The sequence below is a fragment of the Rhipicephalus microplus genome, chromosome X, assembly GCF_043290135.1.
Source record: "Rhipicephalus microplus isolate Deutch F79 chromosome X, USDA_Rmic, whole genome shotgun sequence".
Classification (NCBI taxonomy): Eukaryota; Metazoa; Arthropoda; class Arachnida; order Ixodida; family Ixodidae; genus Rhipicephalus; species Rhipicephalus microplus.
The window spans coordinates 234926826-234948575 of record NC_134710.1 but is presented as its reverse complement, the minus strand read 5'-3'; the positions used below and the strand labels follow the sequence as shown (position 1 = coordinate 234948575).

Genomic DNA, 21750 nt, shown 5'->3' with positions numbered 1-21750 from the left:
CCCTCCACTATGGCTTGCCTCATAGTGATGCCTTGGCTTTAGCATATAAAATTTGAGCCATCACTATTACGTTTTGACAACCATGTGTCGTCAAAGAAATTTGAGTTATATATTTTCTCCTCATTTGCTCTTAACATGTTGCCATGAGAGAAGTGAAGAACAACAGCCTTGAAATTTCTTGCTTGACATGCAGCCAGACGTGTAACCTGGAGTTGAAGTGCATTGTGTGTATCACAAGACCAAAGCATTTAATACACCTTGATGCATGCTCAGGCTTTGTTAAATCCTATATGTGCGTCCCTCTCCTGTAAACTGTATTATTTTGTTGTCTAGTTAGGTTAAGCTGGATATATATTTTTTGTAATATTTCTAGATATGCGATAGATTCTTCTGTGAGCTTGTGTTACCTTCGGCTAAACATGTGCTTGTTACCTTACATTTGTGTAATTTCCCACCTGCATGGTCCTTTGCGACTGCAGTATACTGTAAATAAAGTAAAATAAAATAAATAATAAAAACACATTTTTTTTCTACTTCTCTACAGTGAAAAGTTTTGACAGCTGACAACTACAACTGATGTATAAACGGTGAACTTCATACAGATAGCACAGATTCCACATTGCCATGACCGTACTGTGAATGTAACTGTTTACGAATGAAATGTGTATCAAGACATTTGTGATGTTACAAGACACATGATGGCACTCATTTGACAGTTGCTTTATTTGAAGAAAATTTGATTTGACACTACTTTAATGCTTATGTTATTTAAGATAGTAATGTCCTTGGTCTACTTACATTTTAGCACCTCTATTTTGCAGAGTTTGCACAAACTGCAGAAACACAACTAATTTTTCTTCAACAAATAATTTAGGACCTTTAGTGACCAGGCATTCTCGTACTTAAAGGGACAATTAAGTCAAATAATTTACGCCAGAGTGAAACCTCAATGTATGACACCATCTAGAACGATAATATCATCAGCAACAGCGCCCTACTTACAGAGAAATTAAGGTAAATGCACAAGAACACATGCGCCGCAGTAAGACATTCTCAGAATGATCCCGATGACATCAGACGAACCGCCTACAATCAATCACTAGTAATCAATCTAGCTGCACTAAATAAAGAACCTTCCCTGCATCAAGAGATGCAATAAAATACTGCTTGATCGTTTCTGCTTGATTCATAGAAAAAAGAACCGCCAGATTTACCAGCGGGAAATGGTGCGAGTAGTTCAAAAATTCAATTTTCGTGTGGTCAAACTGGACAGGTCGCACCATCTAGCGGGGCCCAGTTGAACACAACACGTCTGCCATCCTTGAGCCAATGGCGGCAAATCAATCAATGGTCGATGCTGCTGCTGTGGCTCCCGCTGCTTTCGGTCTGCTGCTACTAGTGCAGTAAAGACGAGCCACGTTGTGCACGGCAACAGTGACGTGAGTCGGTCCGCTTCTTGAGGCGGGTAATTTGAAGTGCGATAACCCGATGAGAACCACTAAAACGCGATTTTATTTCAAAATCAGCCCTTCCTTGGCACAAAAGTAACACTACGAGGTTTCTGGACCGCTATTTCAACAATGAATGTCGACTTAATAGTTGCCTTTAGTGTCTCTTCAATGAGTGGCCCTTACACCCAGTCGTGAACTCCATTTACGGACAAGTTTTTTTTCTGTACATAATCTCCAACAGTACATTTTATGGCGTGGCTCACAAAATAAAAGTTGAAAAAAATCTGCATTTGGGCACTCGTAGTCTATTTGTGCTGTTCAAGCATTTAGAGCGAATGTCCACATGTATAAACTTATACAAAGCAAGTAGAAAGCCGCATGAGCAATTTAGTCATAACTGAGGGAATACTTTACTTGAAAACCGCTATGTATTATGTATTTTATAGATCTCATGTCTGAGCATCACTTTCTCTTCGATAGAGCAAGTGAAGCCTGCTCTGAAAGCTGTTATTTGCAGCACAGAACATTTATTTATCTGTACTTACCTACTTGACTTCTGTCTGAAACAGCTGTTGCTTCATTCTTAAAGGGTACTGACACAAAATTTTGAAGCCGAGATCGCCCGTGGAATTGATTGCCGTGAACATGCATGAATCTGCACTCGTGAATCCATTAATCTGCAGAATATCAACAGCGAACATAGTGTGCTAATGAGGTCGAGTGTTGCACTCGCTAGATGTGATAGTCACTCGGCGGCTTTTAGTTTTTGGAGCTCTCTCAAACCAAAATTGAGACTGGTTGGTAATGAAGAGCCTGTAATTATCTGTCGTGCGACTGCAGCAAATGTTGTGTCATGTTATAACTGACAGGCCCCCGCAACACAATGCATAAAAAAATGCAAGGCCACAATTTTTTTGTGAGTATTCCTTTAACATATGACCATGAATAGGTTTGCTATCTGTCTGATTTTAGACCGGCCACCATTAACTGGTTTTTCGTCATAATATCACAACTATTTATTATTTTCTCAGGTGTTTTTAAGTCTTAAAGTGTAGCCACTGCTGAAATACTAGAGCAAATTATAGCATGAGTATGTATATGTGAACATCTTATATTTTTGTGGGATATTCATGCCCCATATATACATATTGACTTTAGTTTAAGTCTACAATGTTTCTGGCTTTGTGAATTCAGATGAAAAGAAAGCTTTTTATGGGAAAAGTACAGAGCGATAAGCAAAACCTCAAAGTACAAGTGTCATTCCAATCACGTGTATTTTTATGGCAGCAATAAGACAAGCTGGTTTTCTCAGTCTTGTGTTTTTGTGCACATGTACATTAGGTTCATTTCACTCAAGAAAAGCAATGTTATAGTAAATGGCACTGCATGCCCAGAACTTACGGGGTCTATTGTTTAACATTAATTTTTTATACAGTTAATCCATAACCCCCCTCTTAAAGGGCCATTTTTTTTTTAAAGGTGGCAACACTAGCTTTCAATTAAGAACACATCAGTTCTCAATATAGCATTCTATGGTGTTTTGTCTGTATAGTATGCAGCACAAGCTTCTGGCTGAGATGTGTTAAAGTTTAAACACCCGCTACAATAAGACAAGGCAAGAATGTGTTTCACAGAAATATTGCTGTATAGTCACTGGAAGTTGCATAAAAGTAATCTGGTTGAGGTCATTCAAATGAACATGAACCATTAGTAAGCGCAAATCAGACAATGAACATCGTAATGTGACAGAAGATCTTGGGGGCAGGAGGTGTAGTACCAAAGATGTACATGTTATTATGGTATGCTTTGCAAGGATGGCTTTTTTCCCCTGTTTGCAATTTGTAGAATGTGCTTTTTATTACTGCTGTGACTAAAACATGTATTTGTGGGTGCTTCTGTAGAACTTTTCTTTTTTGGTTTAGACTCATGCAAATACCTGAGAACATTAAATACCTTATAAGGTATTTTGCTGCACAAATACACACTATATCTATTGGAACCACATGAACATCCCCACATAGTTTAATGTACAGAATTCATCTAATCAAAGTTGGCCTTAAGAGAGGCAAACTATACAGACGTAGTCATGCATGTAGACGTAGTCATGCATATAGACGTAGTCATGCATAGTATATGAGGCACATTTGTGAGTACCACAAGAGGAAATACGAAATCTGAGCTAGGCTTACTTGTGATGTATAAGTTCCAGCCTCACCAATCGGTATTTAGCGAACAGCAGTTTAGTCAGATATTGTTTTAATGAGCCCTCGTATTTGGTGCTAGCAAGTTTAGCACACTTTTAAAGATTGTTCTCTTTCATACTGACCAAGAATGTGCACCTGCTCACACAAATACTATATAGAATGCACATGTACTATTGGCGTCAAATTAAACACGAACAGCGTCAAGCATTCGCTATGAATAGTGCGCGCCGTCCAGACATCACCTTGAACAGCTCTGAATATGTACAGTGCTGCTAAACTGAATGTGCGTGCACATTGATGTGTGATGACCAAAGGGTGTGCACTATGCGATTATCAAGGCTTGCCACCTTTGCATTTCATTTGACCCTGATAATTCATATGCAAAATGAGGATAAGGGGTGATTTGCAGCATAAATGCACATCGAGAAAGGAGGCACTGCCATAGGCTGACCCCAGAACTGCATAATGGTGCCACAACTATGTTGTATGCTCACAGATTTTTTTTTTTTACAGGAAACTTGTGCAGGCAGATGATGTATACATACTTACAAAGAAAAAGTGTGAACCCTTGAATACCTGAAGGCATGAGATAATGCAAACCTCTCATGCTCTAAAGCAAGCTATGAAGGACAAAAATAGTGAGACAATACAACCAGTTAAGAACATAGGCAGGTACTGTTTATTTAACTTATTTAACTAGTCTTTTACTTTTTTTTATACTTTCGATTGGAATCATCAAATTTTTTCAGTGATTTGGATATGGTAACATACACAAAATTCACTGTCAAAAACAGCAATCGAAAAATTTAACATACACTGTGTACTTCCAGTGCAGTACAGGAGATATGCACAAGAATAAACCTTCAACTACATCAGGACAATATGACCACCTAACAATAAGAACTATAGCATATGACTAAAGTGAATCATATGAGCAGTACCACTAGTTCCATAGGAACTTAGTATTTTCATCCCTAGTGTTTAAACATGGTATTAGGATGAGCTCCACAATATTGTGACTGCCACCATGAAACATCCCGCTTTCAGATACAAACCCTTGGAGTTTTTCTCTCTCTCTCTCTCTTTTTTTTGACAGCAATAAGCCCCTACATCGCTTTGCAAAACAAAAGTATATGTACAAAGCACCCTCCTCACATATATAATGTGCTGAAATGTGTGGTGCCAAAAAAAAAAAAAAAGGCTCTCTAACGGCACTAGTTCAAAAAGTTTGAATAAAAAAATTAAATCTCTGGTGTATCTATGCAAGCTGAGCAGTCACCATAAAATGGCTAAGCGAAAAAATTCGCAATTAAATATTCAATACACTGCTGAAATTTAACTGTAGGCATCAAAAATGTCAAGAGTATACTAGGCAAGCAGCAATAATGCAAACAAGTTAATGCAGGGTAATGGTAATGAAGGCAGCAAAGATGGAACAGCGTGCTAAAATATGCAACAGTCCCTGAAGAATGAATGTGTATTGGTAAACACAGGCAGAGGAAGAAAATGAGGAAAAAAATATTTTGCCCTGTTTTTTTTCCCTGCATTTCTATGCGACAGTCTTGCGAGCAGAGCCATGCTTGCTCCTTCGAATTTCACGAAGGTCTTCTCTTAGGTCATTCAGCACGTCACTTTGGCCTTCCTTCTCCAACCTATTTGACCAGATCTTCATCTCTTGTTCATATCGGATCCTGTCCTCATCAGCTTTGTGTACATATGCCTGGGGGAAAGAAAAAAAAAAAGGAACCACCACGAGGCCTGTTAACCTTGTGTGTTGAGGTTCTTCGAACTGAGCATTCATCATATTTAGAATCTTTCAGAAGCACATGGCGGCTGGAATTCAATGAGTGAAATGCAAGAACAATAATAATTTAACTGTTCAGGTTTAACGTACCAAAACCTCGATATGATTAAAGAGACGCCATAGTGGAGGCCTTCGTAAATTTCGACCACAGGGGGTTCTTTGACGCGCAGCCAAATCTAAGTACATGGGCCTCTAGCACAATCACCTACATAGAAAATGCGGCTGCTGCAGCCACGGTTCGATCCCACAATCTTCTTGTTAGCAGTTGAGTACGTATTACAACCACTAGATCACCGTGGCAGGTAAATGCAAGAATGCTTTGTGCTTAAGCTTAAGTGCACGTTAAAGAACCCAAGGCTGTTAATATTGCCAGGTTCTTTTCCTCAAATTTTGTTATTGCCCCGTAACACTGTACGTAATTCTCAGTGTAAACCGTGCCTGCAGTGTTCGAGAAGCTTCGAGACTGTAGTAGATCATTTCGTTAAGACTACGCCCACTCTGCAAACATTACAGATTATTCTGGACCTACGTGGCTGCTAGCAATAACGCTAGAATATTCGACGGCACGTGTATAAATGCCGACACACTTCACCGCTTGTCAGTTGATCAACGACCAACGCTCTGTTCGCCGTTACCAATGCCAGTGTGTGTTGCTGCAATCTCACTTTTCGTTTGTTGGCCACAAGTTCAGCCCAAATAAACAGTTTCGTCTTCGATCTAGTCTGCTCCCTTCGTCCACATCATGGCTCCGTAACAATATAATTCTGGGGTCCCCTACTAGTCGATCATAATTAAAAGGTCAAACCTTGAAATTCAATATTAGATTAAGTAAGAAAAAGTTGACCAAGATTTTGTACAGGCTATAAAACATGGCAGTGAATTATGAGTCCATGAAAACATAGAGTCAAATCAAGCCTTCATTTTTTGCCATTTTTTACTGCTATGCATGGACACGCTTCGCATGCGGTACTGCTGCATGTTTAGTTTCTAGTGATTGCTGTCACATAACTGATTTATCTTGTGTTTCTAGCTTCGTAAAGCGTTACTATAAGAAACATTTCCATCCACTCTGTCACCAAATGAGTAACACTGCATGAATTTCATTCATTGAGACATGTGAAAGCTGACAGTATCTTACAAAGTAACCTGACAAATGATTAATGTGAACTTGAGTTTTTTGTTGTTGTTGCTTTATTGTCCCTTAAAAAATATATTTATTTTAAAAAGCTATCAAAAATATGTTATATCTAAAATAATTAGGAAACTGTACACCTGGGAGAAAGAAAGGTGTCAGTGGGTTAAAGTAAGAGCAAAGGCCCAGGATGCTATGGAGCTTGTTTGAATTGGTGAATTGGGAAGGACACTGTCTTCAGAGAACACAGGGCTTGGATTGAATGAGTATACCAAAATTACCCTTTTTAAAGCCTAAATTAAGACTCAACTTTGCTTAGTCAACATAAAATCTGAATAGAAATGACAGAGGTGGATGGCAACACAGGACCAAATATCATGTCATCAAAATAATAGAAACACAGATGGATTCCATTTCAAACCAGGCAAATGGTTGCATAAAATCTGCACAAATGTTGCCATGATATTACAGTGAAAGCTCGTTAATTCGCACCTCATTAATTCGAACTTTCGGGTTAACTCGAACTGATGGTCATGGTCCGGCCACAATGTATAGGCGTCTATGAGTTAACCAACTCGTTAGTTCATGCGCGCATCGGCTCCTCTATTGATAATTCGAACTGCGCGCCGCTGCGTGGTAGTATTTTTATGCTTCCGCCGCAAGCTTTTACGGCTCTACGATAGATGGCGCAAGGGCTGAGCGCAAATCAATCCAATCCAATCTAGTGCCTGGATACGTGGCCACGTGGCGTCATTGCACGACTGCGACAGGCTACGCGTGGGTGTTCTGTGGGCGACTGCGCGCGCTCTTCGCATCGTGTGGTGGTCGTGTTGGACGCCTCCCCGTGTGCTTTGTGTGCCACACATTCAGTCGCTAGGCCTCGTGTGCGTCAACGCTACGAAGTTGTTCAGTGCCGTGGGTTTTGTGACGGTGTTGCCTTCGACTGCTGGACCTAGCATACCGCACTTAGTGTACATGACTTCTCGCGGAAGAGGACAGAGCGCCAAAACGCTCAAGGAAAAGGTAGAAATCCTTTGTGAAGTGGACTGTGGGAAAACAAGCAAGCTTGAAATCGCAAGGAAGCATGGAATCCCAAAAAGCACTCTTTCAACATATATCAAGAATAAGAGAGCGATTGAGGAGGCCTACGCAACTGATGCGTTCACCGGCAGTCGCAAGAGGCTTCGCTCAGCGAAGCACCCCGAATTGGAGCGCGCAGTGCTCACGTGGATCAAGGAAACGAGGAGCCAAAACATCCCACTGAGCGGCCCTATCGTTATGGCGAAAGCAGCAAACTTCGCGCTTCGCCTCAACATAGATGATTTTAAAGCTTCGGAGGGCTGGCTTCATCGTTTCCGAGAGAGACACGAGATTGTGTTCCGCACTGTGTCTGGTGAAGGCAAAGAAGTCAACAGCGAGACATGCGCAAAGTGGCAAAGCGGTGCTTTGCAAGAACTGCTTCAAGAGTACTCGCCCCGCGATATATTTAATGCCGATGAAACGGCATTATTTTATAAGCTGCTGCCAAGTAAAACGTTGACGTACAAAGGCGACACCTGTGCTGGCGGGAAGAGAAGCAAAGAGCGCGTTACTGTCTTGGTCGCAGCAAACATGGATGGTACAGAAAAACTACCGCTGCTGATCATAGGGAAGGCCCTGAAGCCTCGTTGCTTCAAGAACATCCGCACACTACCGGCAGAGTATACAGCCAACAGCAAGGCATGGATGACGCGGGAAATATTCAAACAGTGGCTGATAAAGCTTGACCGCAAGTTTGAATTAGCTCACAGAAGCGTGCTCTTGGTAGTCGATAACTGCTCAGCGCACGTGGTTGATGTGGACTTGAAGGCGATCAAGCTCTCGTTTCTGCCGCCGAACACAACGGCAGCCTTGCAACCAATGGACCAAGGGGTCATTAAGAACTTGAAATGCTTTTACAGGCGCCACATGTTGGAGCGTTTGGTGTTGTGCGCCGCCGGTACAAAAGGCTACGACGTGACGCTGCTCTCGGCCATGCATATGTTGGTGCGGGCCTGGGATCAGGTCACGGCAACAACTGTTGCCAATTGCTTCCGCCACAGTGGCTTTTGTGTGGCCATTGAGGGCACAGCGGGCGAGCTCGATGAGCGTGAGGCCGACGTCATTCCTGCCGGACTGCGGGATGCGCTGGGGGACGTGAACTTCGGCGACTACGTCGATGCAGATCGCAGTGCAGTGGTCTGTGGCACTATCACCGACGACGATATCATCGCCCAGGTGACTGGCGAGGAAGCACTCGTCGTCGACGTGGGTGAGGACGAGGAGGATGAGGCGCCGACGCGTCCGACAGCTTCGGAGGTAATGGAGGCTATGCGTGTCGCGCGCCTCTTCTTCAGCTTCGAGGAAGATGAAGAGGATGCCTTCCGCCACGTTCGCGCATTGGAAAACAAAGCGATGGCAATCACTTTCAAAGAAAGGAAGCAGAAAGTTATCACAGATTACTTTCGCAAATAAATATTTTGTCTCATCTTCAAACAAACCGATCTCAATTCTTGCTGTTTTTTCAGTGAATTTCGTTAGTTCGAATTCGGTTTAATTCGAACTCATTGGGCATCCCCGCGAAGTTCGAATTAACGAGCTTTTACTGTACATAGCCTTCCCAGGATGACAAAGCTTTTGTTAGTCATTTGAGCAGAGCCACAGCAAGTAGCCTGTATCTACGGGTATGATGCAAAAACTTTCTGCACATTGCATGTATGTTTGTGCAGTTAGATCTCAATGCTTCTGTACTACCTAAAATTCAAGGGTAGCATCTCCTGTGCCGCGTGACGCAGCAGCCAGTCCCATACAGTAGTGGCTCCTGTGCCGCACGAAGTGAGATCACTTAAAAAAAAATAGCTTAAAGCTATTAAAATGTACAAATTATTTTGTATAATGCATTCCACCAACAAAAATGTTATTAAATAAGCGGTTGACAGGTCAGTCAATGTTTATTTGTTAAATAAACACATAACACAAGCATTTTAAATCTAGTGGGGGCCATGGGGCACTGCAGCTGCAAAAGATAACAGTGGCAATGATGGTAGCTTCGATGTATGGTGGTGACAACAACTTTATTGAAAACTGGCAAATTCGTGGCCTGGGACTAGGCCGCCCCCGAGGAGGGCCGGAGACCCTGTCTCCTTGCTGCCTAATAAGCTTGCTGGATGGCCCACAGTTGATCCTGCACGTTTGAGTTGCGCAGCGTGGCCCTCCACCGTGCCGCAGCTTTATCTGGGCGTGTGCCATGAAGTTTTTCAGTATTAAGTACCAATTATTGATGTTGGACGCACTGAATTTTTTAGATTGCAATGTCAAAATGTGGTGTTGTCGCAAGTGAAAGTGTCCTTGCTACCGAGTACCTCATTTTGCTTGTCGGGAAGGGTAAGGTCGACGATAAAATAAATGTTTTTGCACAGTTCAAGTGTAAATGTCCGGACGCACATGAAACCTCAGTGCGGCTACAAAGTGTTTTTACGAAGCTTAATTGTGATCTCTGAAGGCCAAAGCTCCTACATTGCAGGCCTCTTCGCTATGGGCGAACACGTACGGCCGTTCATATCATTTGATAGATAGATGCTGCTGTGCTGTCACAGACCATGCATGTTATTCAGCAAGGCAGACAAACTGTTCAGCACTGTTTTGCAGGTAAGTGAGCTAACGCAGTCGGCAGTTGCCCTTGGGCATCTTGGGCAAGTGCAGATCACTTAGAGCATTACGGTGGCACGTCAGTATTTTGAAGTGGCCTGCCGATTACCTCGTGAGATGGTGACGGTACGCTGAGCGGCATAAAAAGGTTTCCTGTTGCATATTCAGCGTAGTTACGGTGCGGTGCACATTTGTTATCAGAACTTTGATAAACCGTGCAGATCGAGATTGTTGATGCGTGTACCGGAGAAACCGATGCAGCCAGCTGCATTTGAATTTAGCGTGTCCTCCTCCGTCTCACCAATAAAGACAATTAATTTGCAAAACAGTTTATTATAATAATATAGTCAATTCTACGAGGGTAATCAAGGGCCTGTAGACAGCACCACCAGCAGCACAGCAGCAGCAAGTCAGGCTGACATGAGGCTGATTAGGAGGCACAAATGTTAAAAAATACTTGCGAAAAAAAGAACTGCAGTGGGGTTTGACCTAACGACCTCGCCCGTCCTGCATGTGCCATGCTAGCTAACTACGCCACAGCTGCTGGTCGGTTCGGAGGGTTTAACAAGCCGGTTTTGTATTGTTGTCACTCTGATGGTAACTTTAACGGCTTCTATCGTTATGCCTAGGCATAACCCTAGACACTACAACTATTCAAACGAAGCGCCTAGCCAAAAAACTGCATGACGTCACTTCCGTGCGGTGCAGCAGCCGTTTCTGTGTGAACGTGGCTTGTGCACCGCACGGCGCAGCAGTCTCTTCTAAATTCCTGTGAGGGTATATGCAGTGCAATGGCTAAGATGTCAAAAGTACATTCACAATTTTTATAAACTAAAATAAGCTGCTTTATCTCGACAGGTATTCGCTAGTGAAGGCATATAAAGCAGAAAATAGCACTAAAAATAAAGCTTCCCAAGTTTACATACCGTAAGAAGCACATCTGATTTTCGAAGCAGATACACATGTTTTACATTTTATCTATTTATGAGGCACAACTGAGAAATTCAGACCCTAAAGTGTCGCCATTGTGTAAGAATGTAAAGGTCAAAGGAAGACCATGCTTGTGTTCAAAATCTTAAGGCGAGGGTAACAGAAACGAAAACATTCCATGGGCAACAAGCTATGTGCTAACCTCATTCTTTTGAAAGGGAACTAGATCTGGTCAACAGCCGATTGCCTTGAACCCTTTAATACAAATGTTTGTCTTGAAACTTTTAATTGAGCATTAACGATCAGAATTTACCAGCTGCCTTGTTGCTACCCATGTTTTACTCGTGAACGAAGGCTGTTCGCACTAGTGAAAGTTTCCTGGCTCCAAAGAAGTCATAATTCATGTGTTACATATTCACTACAGCTGGCGATAACAAGTAAAAAATTGGTAACTGAAAAAAGTAAGGAAACGCTGATGCATTACCTGCTAAGCAGCAAGTATTTGTTGAGGAGAAAAAAGAAACATTAGCACCTAGAGACTAAAGGAAATCTTAAAAGAATGAGATACACACTGATCAGTATTAGTGCTGGAAGTAGAGGATAGAAAAAGACTAGTAACAAATCTAATTTAACATACAACAGCATTTTTTCATACCAATAAAGTGAATGCTAACCAATACCATTCAAGCTCACCACCTCTATCCTTACTTCCATCCCACATATCCAACATATTGGCGAAAGTTGCCAGTGAGTGTAGCTCTTGAGAAAGTTTACCTTGGTCACTTGCATCATGCATGTAACTTTGAAAGTATTTGCCAAAATGGCTGACCTGTTTCTTTTCTTCGGGCAGCTGCTTCCACATGGCACCAAGTTGAGTCATCATCTCCTGAAGTTCAGAAATAGAGAATGCAGAACCATTAAGGCAAGCATGTTAGAGAAAGCACTGCTTTTTCTCTCACTTTGAATAAACCATATAGCTAGTGTAGCAAAACAGCATTCAGTTATTTGTATCACTTTTTTTTTTGTTGACTGTTCAAGCACAACTTTCGAAATTAAGAAGTGAATGCTACAGAGGTACCTAGCCAATGCAGTTTTGACAATGAACTCATGCATTTTAACTTGGGATCTATGTATAATTTTGTATAAAGTCAGTCTTTCATTTTTTATTTATTTGTCAATAATGCCACAGTTAAGTTTTTGAAGCAAAACAACAAAATTTTTTAAATTAAATATTTTGAAGTAATTTCCTGGATTATATAATAATACAAAAGCCTGTGAATGTGATGGCTAAGAAATGAATTACACTTAGCAGTCTGAAAAGTGGCAGGAAGAAAAAGATAGAAGCTTGTGATGAAAAAAAATCTGTAAACATGGGTGTGTGCTCGAGCAGATGTTTTGACAAGTGGACTTGTCTTCTTCAAGCCTGAAATTGATTTCCTTGGCACTTGTGTGTAATGCTTCCCACTCCTCAAACCCAAGCAAAAGAAGGCGAGAGGAAAACTGCGGATGCCCCGCCTTCACTGTTGCTCTAAAAGTTTTTGGCATAGAGAGCTCACAAGACAAGCCCAAAGATAAAATACATAAGGACAGCGCAAGCAAACAGGTGACTGAGTGACATGAATGACAGGATGAGTCCCGAGAAGAGTAGCATAAGCAAAGGAAGAAAACAACAATAGGTACAAGTGGCACTTTTCTTATTCCACTGAAGGTTTTTCGAGTTCTGCACATGCAATTGTATATGACTTCAATTTTTATACACCCACCATGGTAGCCTAGCAGATAAGGCCCTGTAACTACAGTGCTCCATGACACAGGTTCCATCACAGGGAATGGCAGCTGCATTTTTATAAGAGTGAAATGCAGAGGAATACCTGTGTACTTATATTTAGGGGCATGTTAAAGAATGAAAGGTGATCAAAATCAACCTGGAGCCCTCCACTGTGGCACCTTATATTCCTATCGTGGTTTTGGCACTTAAAATCATACAAATCATTATTATTAAATTCTTATAGTGTCAAGTTTGGATATATTAAAAACTGATATTTGAAATTATTGCCTGTATACACCAGAGCACACCTATATCGCAGCCAGGCGCCTACGCTCCCGGCAGCGCACTCTTGCACTCAGACACAGGTCGGCGAACTCACTTATACGTCAACTCACTAAGACTAAGATCAAGCCATGAGTCTGAATGTGAGTATGTCTGAGTGTGAGTATGTCTGAATGAGTAATATGTTGGTGATCTTGAGTGCGAGTGAGTCTGGTCAAAGAAAATTTTCCTAAGTGGGAGTCTGAGTAAGCCCGACTAAAGAGAATTTTGGTGAGTCTGAGTGAGTCCAAAGCACCAAATATATTTCTTGAGTGAGTCTGAGTGAGTTCCACTATTTTTTGCCGACGTATGCACCCAGACGCCATTTCGTTCTGAAGTGGCAAGTCGTGTATTTATTGCACCAAGTTAACATGGAAGGCGGCTACCCTGGGACTTTAAAATACGTGAAAGCACCTGTTCACATCGCTTCTGCTTACAAGAAGTCATGTGGGCACCACTGTGTCATTTCTGGATGTGAAAACAACCAGCAGAAGTGGAAGAGATTACTCAGCACTGACTGTGAAGATCACAATACAGTTAAACCCCTTTATAAGAGGCAAGTTTCGGGCAGCGATTCCTGTCATTTATATAATATATATAAGCAGGGCACCACGTATGCATTTTCTTATCAACCCATATTTTACTATAGGCGCACTGGTGCCTCTTACACCCATTTGTCTTTTACATCAGTGTCTCTTATAAAGGGGTTCGACTGTATATTGTGGGAAACGTGCCAATGCAGTGTTTTTCAGATTGCATAGATTTCCATCCGCAACAAAAAATGCTGAGCTCCGTCGCCAGTGGATAATGGCAATCAACCGGATACACTATGAGCCCCAGTAAAAGTGTACAAGTAAACATATTGCGTGTATTGAAATGTGAAGCCAACCGTTTTATTTTACCGTGGTAATTTACATGAAGTATGCTTGTAGTATACAGCCCTAAATCATTTCTAAACTCTTTCACAGGCTCCATGCCAATAATAGGAGATATTACTACTCACGCATGCATGCACACACTGCGCACATTTTGTACAGATGTAATGGCATATTACCACGATTGAAACAAACGTGAACAGGAGAGAGCGTTGCTTTCTACTTAGTTGAACTGCGCCATGCCTTGACTACAGCTAGGCGAATCTATGCTTTCAGCCAGTGTCACCGTATACCACTATAAAATCTTGCTCTGGCTGGCGCTTTCGCACCGCATGTGTGTTCCGAGTGCCAAGCATGATTGGCAAAAGATAAGCAGATACGGTGCATGAGTGCAAGCCAAAGGAGCATACTTGCGCTACGGTGATGCCGGCTTAAGGCACAAGTTTTGCCTAGCAACAGTAGGCGTGTTGCGTTCTGTGTACGACTGAGTCGAAAGCCACGCTTTTCTGCTGTTTGCGTTTTTTCTACCGTGATAGTAGGTACATGATGAAGTGCTTCCATAGTGTGCAATGCACAGGCTGTAGATATCCCAGACTGTCGAAAAAGGTGTTTGTGACGTTTCACAAGAAAAAAGCACCTATTTCCAGGAGGCAAAAGCGCAAAACATGTTCACAGCCATGTTCGAGTTGGGAAGTTGCACATTTGATTTTAAGAGCGTTTGCTCACATGGCAGTTCAGGGTGTTGCTTCACCATGCTTGTATTAGATGATGCAACAAGCATTCTGGTGGCACCCACTGAACTCGCTGCGAGTAGTAACAGGTATTTTCAAAATATCACGTGGAAAAGTAGGCGTAGTGCAGCACAATGTGTGTATCAAAAATGTTAACTGCCTCTTTCAATATGAAGGTTATGCCTCCGTAAGAAAACTTCTCCAAACAGTACTGCAATCACACGGATAAGGTCCTATTTGTGCCTCTTTGATGTTTTTTCCTGCCAGGTCAAGTGACAGAAGTGATAGATAAGTAACTACATTTCTTTCGAATAAACTTTAGTTTCGAGTGGCGCTTTTGTTGTGTGCATTTTTTTGTTCTAGTGTCCGTGTCTGTGTGCGCACCCTTATTCAGTTAAAAGAAGCACTGCAATCACCTCTCATTTCATTAGAAATATTCATGCCAACAAAGCAGAACTGTTTTGGCATATGCTGCCATGAAGGCATTGCATCAGAAAGGAATTATATACTATGAGAATGAATAAGTAAAATGTATGCATAAAATTTAAGGCAGGGGCCTTATTTGCTCTTCACCATGACGAATTTGTTTTAGCATGCCTCAACAAAAGACAGGCATATATTGCAGTGAAGCATACTAACAGCAGTGAGAACAGTCATGAAGTGAAGCATACTAACCTGTGCCTGAAAGGGTCCCTAACCCACATAGAATGGAATGAAAAAACTTTATTTAATGAAAAAACTTTATTTAATGAAAAAGCTTTATTTCCTAACCCACATAAAATATTGTTTTAAAATGGCCCTGCGACACTTTTCCAAGTCACCATCGAGTGTGTTCTAAAGAAGTTTGTCGGCTCATGAATCGATGGGTGCAAAATTTTTTTGAATCGATCAAGTATAAGCAGGGCTGGTAAGGGTTCATCATGATGCTTGGCTTAAGCACTGTGATTCTGTAGCTACATCTTCTACTTGAGGCACTCTCAACAATCAGCCATTATTCATGAACTTACCTCACTGATAAAGAGGCAGAATGTCACACTGACCATTAACAAAGTGTAGCAAAGAATAAATAAAAAAAGGGGCATTATTAAATCATAGCCCAGAACTCAGCTCATATGGTTAGAAATATAACTTGGGTATATGAATCACTGAAATATTGTCACGGGGGTCGTGACGTGGCCGAAGACAGGAGACTTCGTGTTGGGATTTAACTGTTTCTTTGGGCGAACCTGTGCCCGGTAAACGGAAAGTCCAATTACAGCAGCAGTCTTGCACAGATAGCAGTCTTGGACTGATAGCGGCGAACAGAGCGTCAGCCTTCGATCAACAACTGACAGGTGGCGAAACGCGTCGGCATTTATACTCTTGCCGTCGAATGTTCTAGCGTTATCGCTGGCGGTGGCGTAGGTTCCAGAATAGTTCGCAGAGTGGGCGTGATCTTATCGAAATGATCTACTACAGTCCAGAAGCTTCTCGAAAACTGCAGGCGCGGTTTGCGCTGAGAATCGTGTAGTGTTTTGGGACGATAACAAAACTTGGGAAATGGAACGTGGCATTGCCCCCCTCTGAAAAAGGCATCGTCCCGATGCTTTAACTAAAGATGAAGGTACAACAATAATGCAAGAAAGTACAATGAATAAATTACGATACAACAATAATAATAAAAAAACACTGTTTCAGTTTGTTAACGCGCAGAAAACGGCTTGAGGCGCGCGACATGGACGACTTCAGGTCGCGATCAGGGTCGTTAGAGTTCGTAATGCCGTCAGGGACAACCTCGTAATCAAGTGGGCCGAGACGTCGAACCACTCTGTACGGTCCGAAGTACCGTCGCAGAAGCTTTTCACTTAGTCCACGTCAGCGTATCGGCGTTCACACCCAAACACGTTCACCGGGCTGGTATTCCACGAAGCGTCGTCGAAGATTGTAACGGCGGCTGTCGGTCGTCTGTTGATTCTTGATACGGAGACGCGCGAGTTGTCGGGCTTCTTCGGCGCGATGAAGGTACTCACTCACATCGAGGTTTTCTTCGTCGGTGACGTTGGGTAACATGGCATCGAGCGTCAATGCCGGGCTCCTTCCGTAGACCAATTTGTATGGAGATATCTGCGTCGTCTCCTGCACCGCCGTGTTGTATGCGAAGGTCACGTACGGAAGAATGGCGTCCCACGTCTTGTGTTCGACATCGACGTACATTGACAGCATGTCGGCGATCGTCTTGTTAAGCTGCTCGGTGAGGCTGTTGGTCTGTGGGTGGTACGCTGTTGTTTGGCGGTGGTTTGTCTGGCTGGATGCCAAGATCGCTTGAGTTAAGTCGGCAGTAAATACCGTTCCTCTGTCGGTGATAAGGACCTCCGGGGCGCCGTGACGTAGGACGATATTTTCGACGAAGAACTTAGCTACCTCGGATGCACTGCCTTTTGGCAGGGCTTTTGTCTCGGTGTAGCGGGTGAAGTAGTCGGTAGCTACCACGATCCACTTGTTTCCGAAAGCCGACGTCGGGAACGGTCCCAGTAGGTCCATACCAATCTGCTGGAAAGGTCGGCAAGGTGGTTCAATTGGCTGCAGAAGTTCCGCTGGCCTTGTCGGCGGTGTCTTGCGTCGCTGACAGTCCCGGCATGTCCTCACATAACGAGTGACGTCGGTGGTAAGACGTCGCCAGTAGTACCTTTCTTGTATCCTCGCGAGCGTGCGAGAAACACCGAGGTGCCCTGCCATCGGATCGTCGTGCAGGGCCTGCAGGAGTTCTGGTCGCAGAGCTGAAGGCACCACAAGGAGGTACTTAGCTCGAAGCGGTGAAAAGTTTTTCTTTTGTAGAAGACCGTTTCGTAGAAAGAACGACGCAAGTGCGCGCTTGAATACCTTCGTGACTTCGGCGGTCCTGCCTTCGAGGTATTCTATTAGGGCCCTAAGTTCCGGGTCGGCCCGCTGTCGTTCAGCGAAGTCGTCGGTAGTTATCGTTCCCAAGAAGTAGTCGTCACCCGGGTCGTCGGGTAGTGGTTGGTCGGCAGGCGCACAAGAGAGACAGTCGGCGTCGGAGTGTTTTTTGTCGGACTTGTAAATGACAGTAATGTCATATTCTTGAAGTCTCAGGCTCCATCGTGCGAGGCGACTTGAAGGGTCCTTGAAGGTGGCTAGCTAACACAAGGCGTGGTGGTCGCTCACAACTTTGAAGGGCCTGCCGTAGAGGTAGGGGCGAAATTTCGACGTAGCCCAGATGATGGCGAGGCACTCCTTTTCTGTTGTGGAATAATTGGCTTCTGATTTGGATAGCGATCGGCTGGTGTAACTAATAACCCTTTCAAGTCCGTCAGCCCTCTGCACAAGAACGGCGCCAAGACCTACGCTGCTTGCGTCAGTGTGTATTTCTCTCTCGGCGAATTCATCGAAATGGGCAAGTAACGGAGGCGTCTGGAGGCGATGTTTAAGCTCCTGGAAAGCGTGTTCCTGTGGCGTTTCCCACTTGAACTCCACGTCAGCCTTCGTAAGGTTAGTGAGAGGATCGGCGATGCGGGCGAAGTTTTTCACGTACCGCTTATAATAGGCGCACAGGCCCAGAAATCGGCGCACCGCCTTCTTGTCAGTGGGCGGCGAGAAGTCGGCGATGGCGGCTGTTTTCCGTGGATCGGGACGAACTCCAGACTTGCTGATAACGTGCCCCAGAAACAAGAGCTCCTCGTACGCAAATCTGCATTCTGGCTTCAGTGTGAGTCCAGACGTCTTGATGGCTTGAAGTACAGCTTTAAGGCGCCGAAGATGCTCGTCGAAACTCGAGGAAAACACGACGACGTCGTCCAAGTATACAAGGCAAGTCTGCCACTTCAATCCTGCCAGTACTGTATCCAAAACGCATTGAAAAGTTGCAGGCGCTGAGCAAAGGCTGAAGGGCATCACCTTAAACTCGAAGAGGCCGTCCGGTGTTATAAACGCCGTCTTCTCTCGGTCTCTTTCGTCGACTTCGATTTGCCAATAGCCAGTCTTGAGGTCCATTGACGAAAAGTACTTGGCGTTATGGAGCCGATCAAGTGCGTCGTCTATTCGTGGGAGAGGATACACGTCCTTTCTTGTGATTTTGTTCAGGCGGCGATAATCGGCGCAGAAACATAGGGTCCCATTCTTTTTCTTCACTAACATCACGGGGGATGCCCATGAACTCTTGGACAATGTCATCCCGAAGCATTTCAGCAACTTGTCTCTTCATGGCCTCACGTTCTCGCGTCGAAACCCTGTACGGACTCTGACGGAGTGGTCTGGCATTTTCTTCGGTTATGATGCGATGTTTCGTGATTGGGGTCTGCCAAATTTTTGATGACGACGAAAAGCAATCTTCGCATTGCAGGAGCAGGGCCTTGAGCTGTTCTTGCTTATCGTTTGGAAGTCTGGGATCGACGTCGAAAGCTATGGGAGGGGCTTGGTTCCTCTGAGCAGGTTCCGCAGAATCGGCGAGGGCGAAAGCACTGGTGGCTTCGACAATTTCTTCGATGTATGCGACCGTTGTTCTTTTGTTCACATGTTTGTACTCATTGCTGAAATTCGTGAGCATAACCGTTGCTTTGCCTCCCCGCAGCTCTGCAATTCCTCTTGCGACGCAAATATTTCGGGTGACCAACAGATGCTGACTGCCTTCAACGACGCCTTCCAAGTCAGGTGATTTAGGAGCGCCGACTGAAATAATGACGCTTGAGCGAGGCGGAATGGTGACTTGTTCTTCCAACACATTCAAGGCATGGTTTCCTGACGGCATGCGCGGCGGTAGTGATTCTTCTGTGGATAATGTTATCGACTTTGTTTTTAGGTTGATGACAGCACCATGGAGGCATAAGAAGCCCATGCCAAGGATGACATCTCTCGAGCAACGCTGTAGAACTACGAAGTCTGTAGGATAAATACGGCCGTTAATGATGGCTCTTGCTGTGCAGATTCCTGCAGGCGTTACGAGATGACCTCCGGCTGGGCGGATTTCAGGGCCTTTTCAAGCTGTCCTAACTTTCTTTTACTTCGCGTTGAACGACCCACTGATGACGGGATAGTCGGCTCCAGTATCGACGAGAGCGGTCACACTGTGGCCGTCGATAAGAACGTCGAGGTCGCTAGTTCGCTGTCTCGCATTACAGTTAGGGCGTGGCGTCAGGTCACGGCTGCGTCGGCTTGTTCCGCTGCTTCCATGTTGCGTCGTCAGGCCACCTTCAGTAATTGAGCTTTCGCCGTGAGGGCTTTGCCTGGTTGGCGTTGTGTTCGGAAAGCTCCGTCGCGGCGGAGGATCTTCGGTAGTTCGTCTCGCACAGCAACCGCACCTCCATCGGTTGCTGCCCTTAGTTTCCCGGATACGGGCTAGGAGACCGGCTCCGCATTGGGCCAGAGAACTGTGCCTGGGGGGGGGGGCAGTGACATGCGGCGGCTGGGCGACGGCGAACGAGAAGGACTTCGTGGTGTCCATTGAGTTTTTCTGTCAGGTAGTCGGCGATGTCACGTGGCCGTTCCCCTGGCTGCGGACGTGGTGCATCGACGGCGAAGCCACGTAGTCCCATCTGTCGGTACTGGCAACGGTGGTAAGTGTCCCCGGCCTCGCCACAGTGGTAGCACAGTGGGCGGTGGTCAGGGGTGCGCCAAATATCGGTTTTCCTCGGCGCACTGCGCTGGCCCGCTGGCGAACGGTAGGTCGTCGGTGGGGGTGGGGGCGGCGGTGGCGTCTGGCAACGGAAGTGCGATGGGGCGGCGTTTTTGCGTGCGCGTGGAGGAGGGGCGTGGCGGCGTGCTGCAGCAGCATAGCTCATGACTTGCAGCTGCGGCTCTTGAGGTTGAGGAACGCCCAGCGACTGCTGGATCTCCTGGCATACGACGTCCGCGATGGATTCCACGTGAGGCTGCGCTGAAGGAAGTAATTTTCGCAGCTCCTCTTGCACGATCGCTCGGATCGTCTCACGCAAGTCAGTGGTTCCTAGCGCTTGAATGCCGGCGTAGCTGGTAGACAAGAAGCTACGGTTATATTGCCGCGTGCGCATCTCGAGCGTCTTCTCTATCGTAGATGCTTCTGAAATGAATTCGGCGACCATCTTTGGCGGGTTTCTCAGCCCGACAAAGAGTTCCTGCTCTACTCCTCGCATAAGTAGACGGACCTTCTTCTCCTCGGACATGTCGGAGTCAGCGTGGCGGAAGAGTTTAATCATATCTTCCGTGAATAGCGCCACGTTTTCATTTGGCATCTGCATGCGGGTTTCGAGGAGAGCTGCGGCCTTCTTCTTGCGCACCACACTTGCGAAAGTGGTGAGGAACCTGGCGCGAAAGGCGTCCCACATTGTGAGGCTTCGCTCTTGATTCTCGAACCAGGTCCGAGCAGCATCTTCCAAGGCGAAATACACATGCCGTAGCTTGTCATCATCTGTCCAGTCATTGAAGATGGCGACGCGGTCAAACCTTTCGATTCAGCTTTCCGCGTCTTCCAGTGGCGAACCGCGGAAAGTTGGCGGCTCTTTGGGTTCCCGGAGCAGGAGTGGTGCAGGTAGAACCGGCGCTGACATGGTCGCCGTGGTCGACGTCAACGTCTTAGTTTTCTGAGCCTTGTCCAGTAAAAGCCCGTACTACGGTGGCAGACCTTGTTGCCTGCGGCTAACTTGCTGCTCGTTGCTGGCGTCGGTGTTTTCACGACGTGGGCTGGGTTCACGGCTTGATGGAGGTGTCCGGTACATGGAAGAAACAGCACCTCCACCAGATGTCACGGGGGTCGTGACGTGGCCGAAGACAGGAGACTTCGCGTTGGGATTTAACTGTTTATTTGGGCGAACCTGTGCCCGGTAAACGGAAAGTCCAATTACAGCAGCAGTCTTGCATAGATAGCAGTCTTGCACTGATAGCGGCAAACGGAGCGTCGGCC

At 44.9% G+C, this 21750-nt stretch overlaps 1 protein-coding gene across 4 annotated transcripts in view; it reads right to left on the bottom strand.

The window, feature by feature from the left end:
* Positions 1 to 4311: 4311 nt before the first annotated feature.
* The window catches only part of LOC119187790 (transcription factor A, mitochondrial), a 62412-nt gene continuing 44973 nt past the window's right edge, over positions 4312 to 21750 (bottom strand). For 2 of the 4 annotated variants that reach the window (XM_037435875.2, XM_037435876.2), the window contains 3 exons: positions 12951 to 13023; positions 12017 to 12073; positions 4312 to 5375 (listed from right to left, as the gene is read on the bottom strand). In XM_037435875.2, the coding sequence (XP_037291772.1) occupies positions 5356 to 5375; positions 12017 to 12073; positions 12951 to 13023 (150 nt within the window). In that variant the 3' untranslated portion in view covers positions 4312 to 5355. The remainder of the gene's footprint in view (positions 5376 to 12016; positions 12074 to 12950; positions 13024 to 21750) is intronic. The other 2 variants (XM_037435873.2, XM_037435874.2) reach the window with 1 other exon arrangement.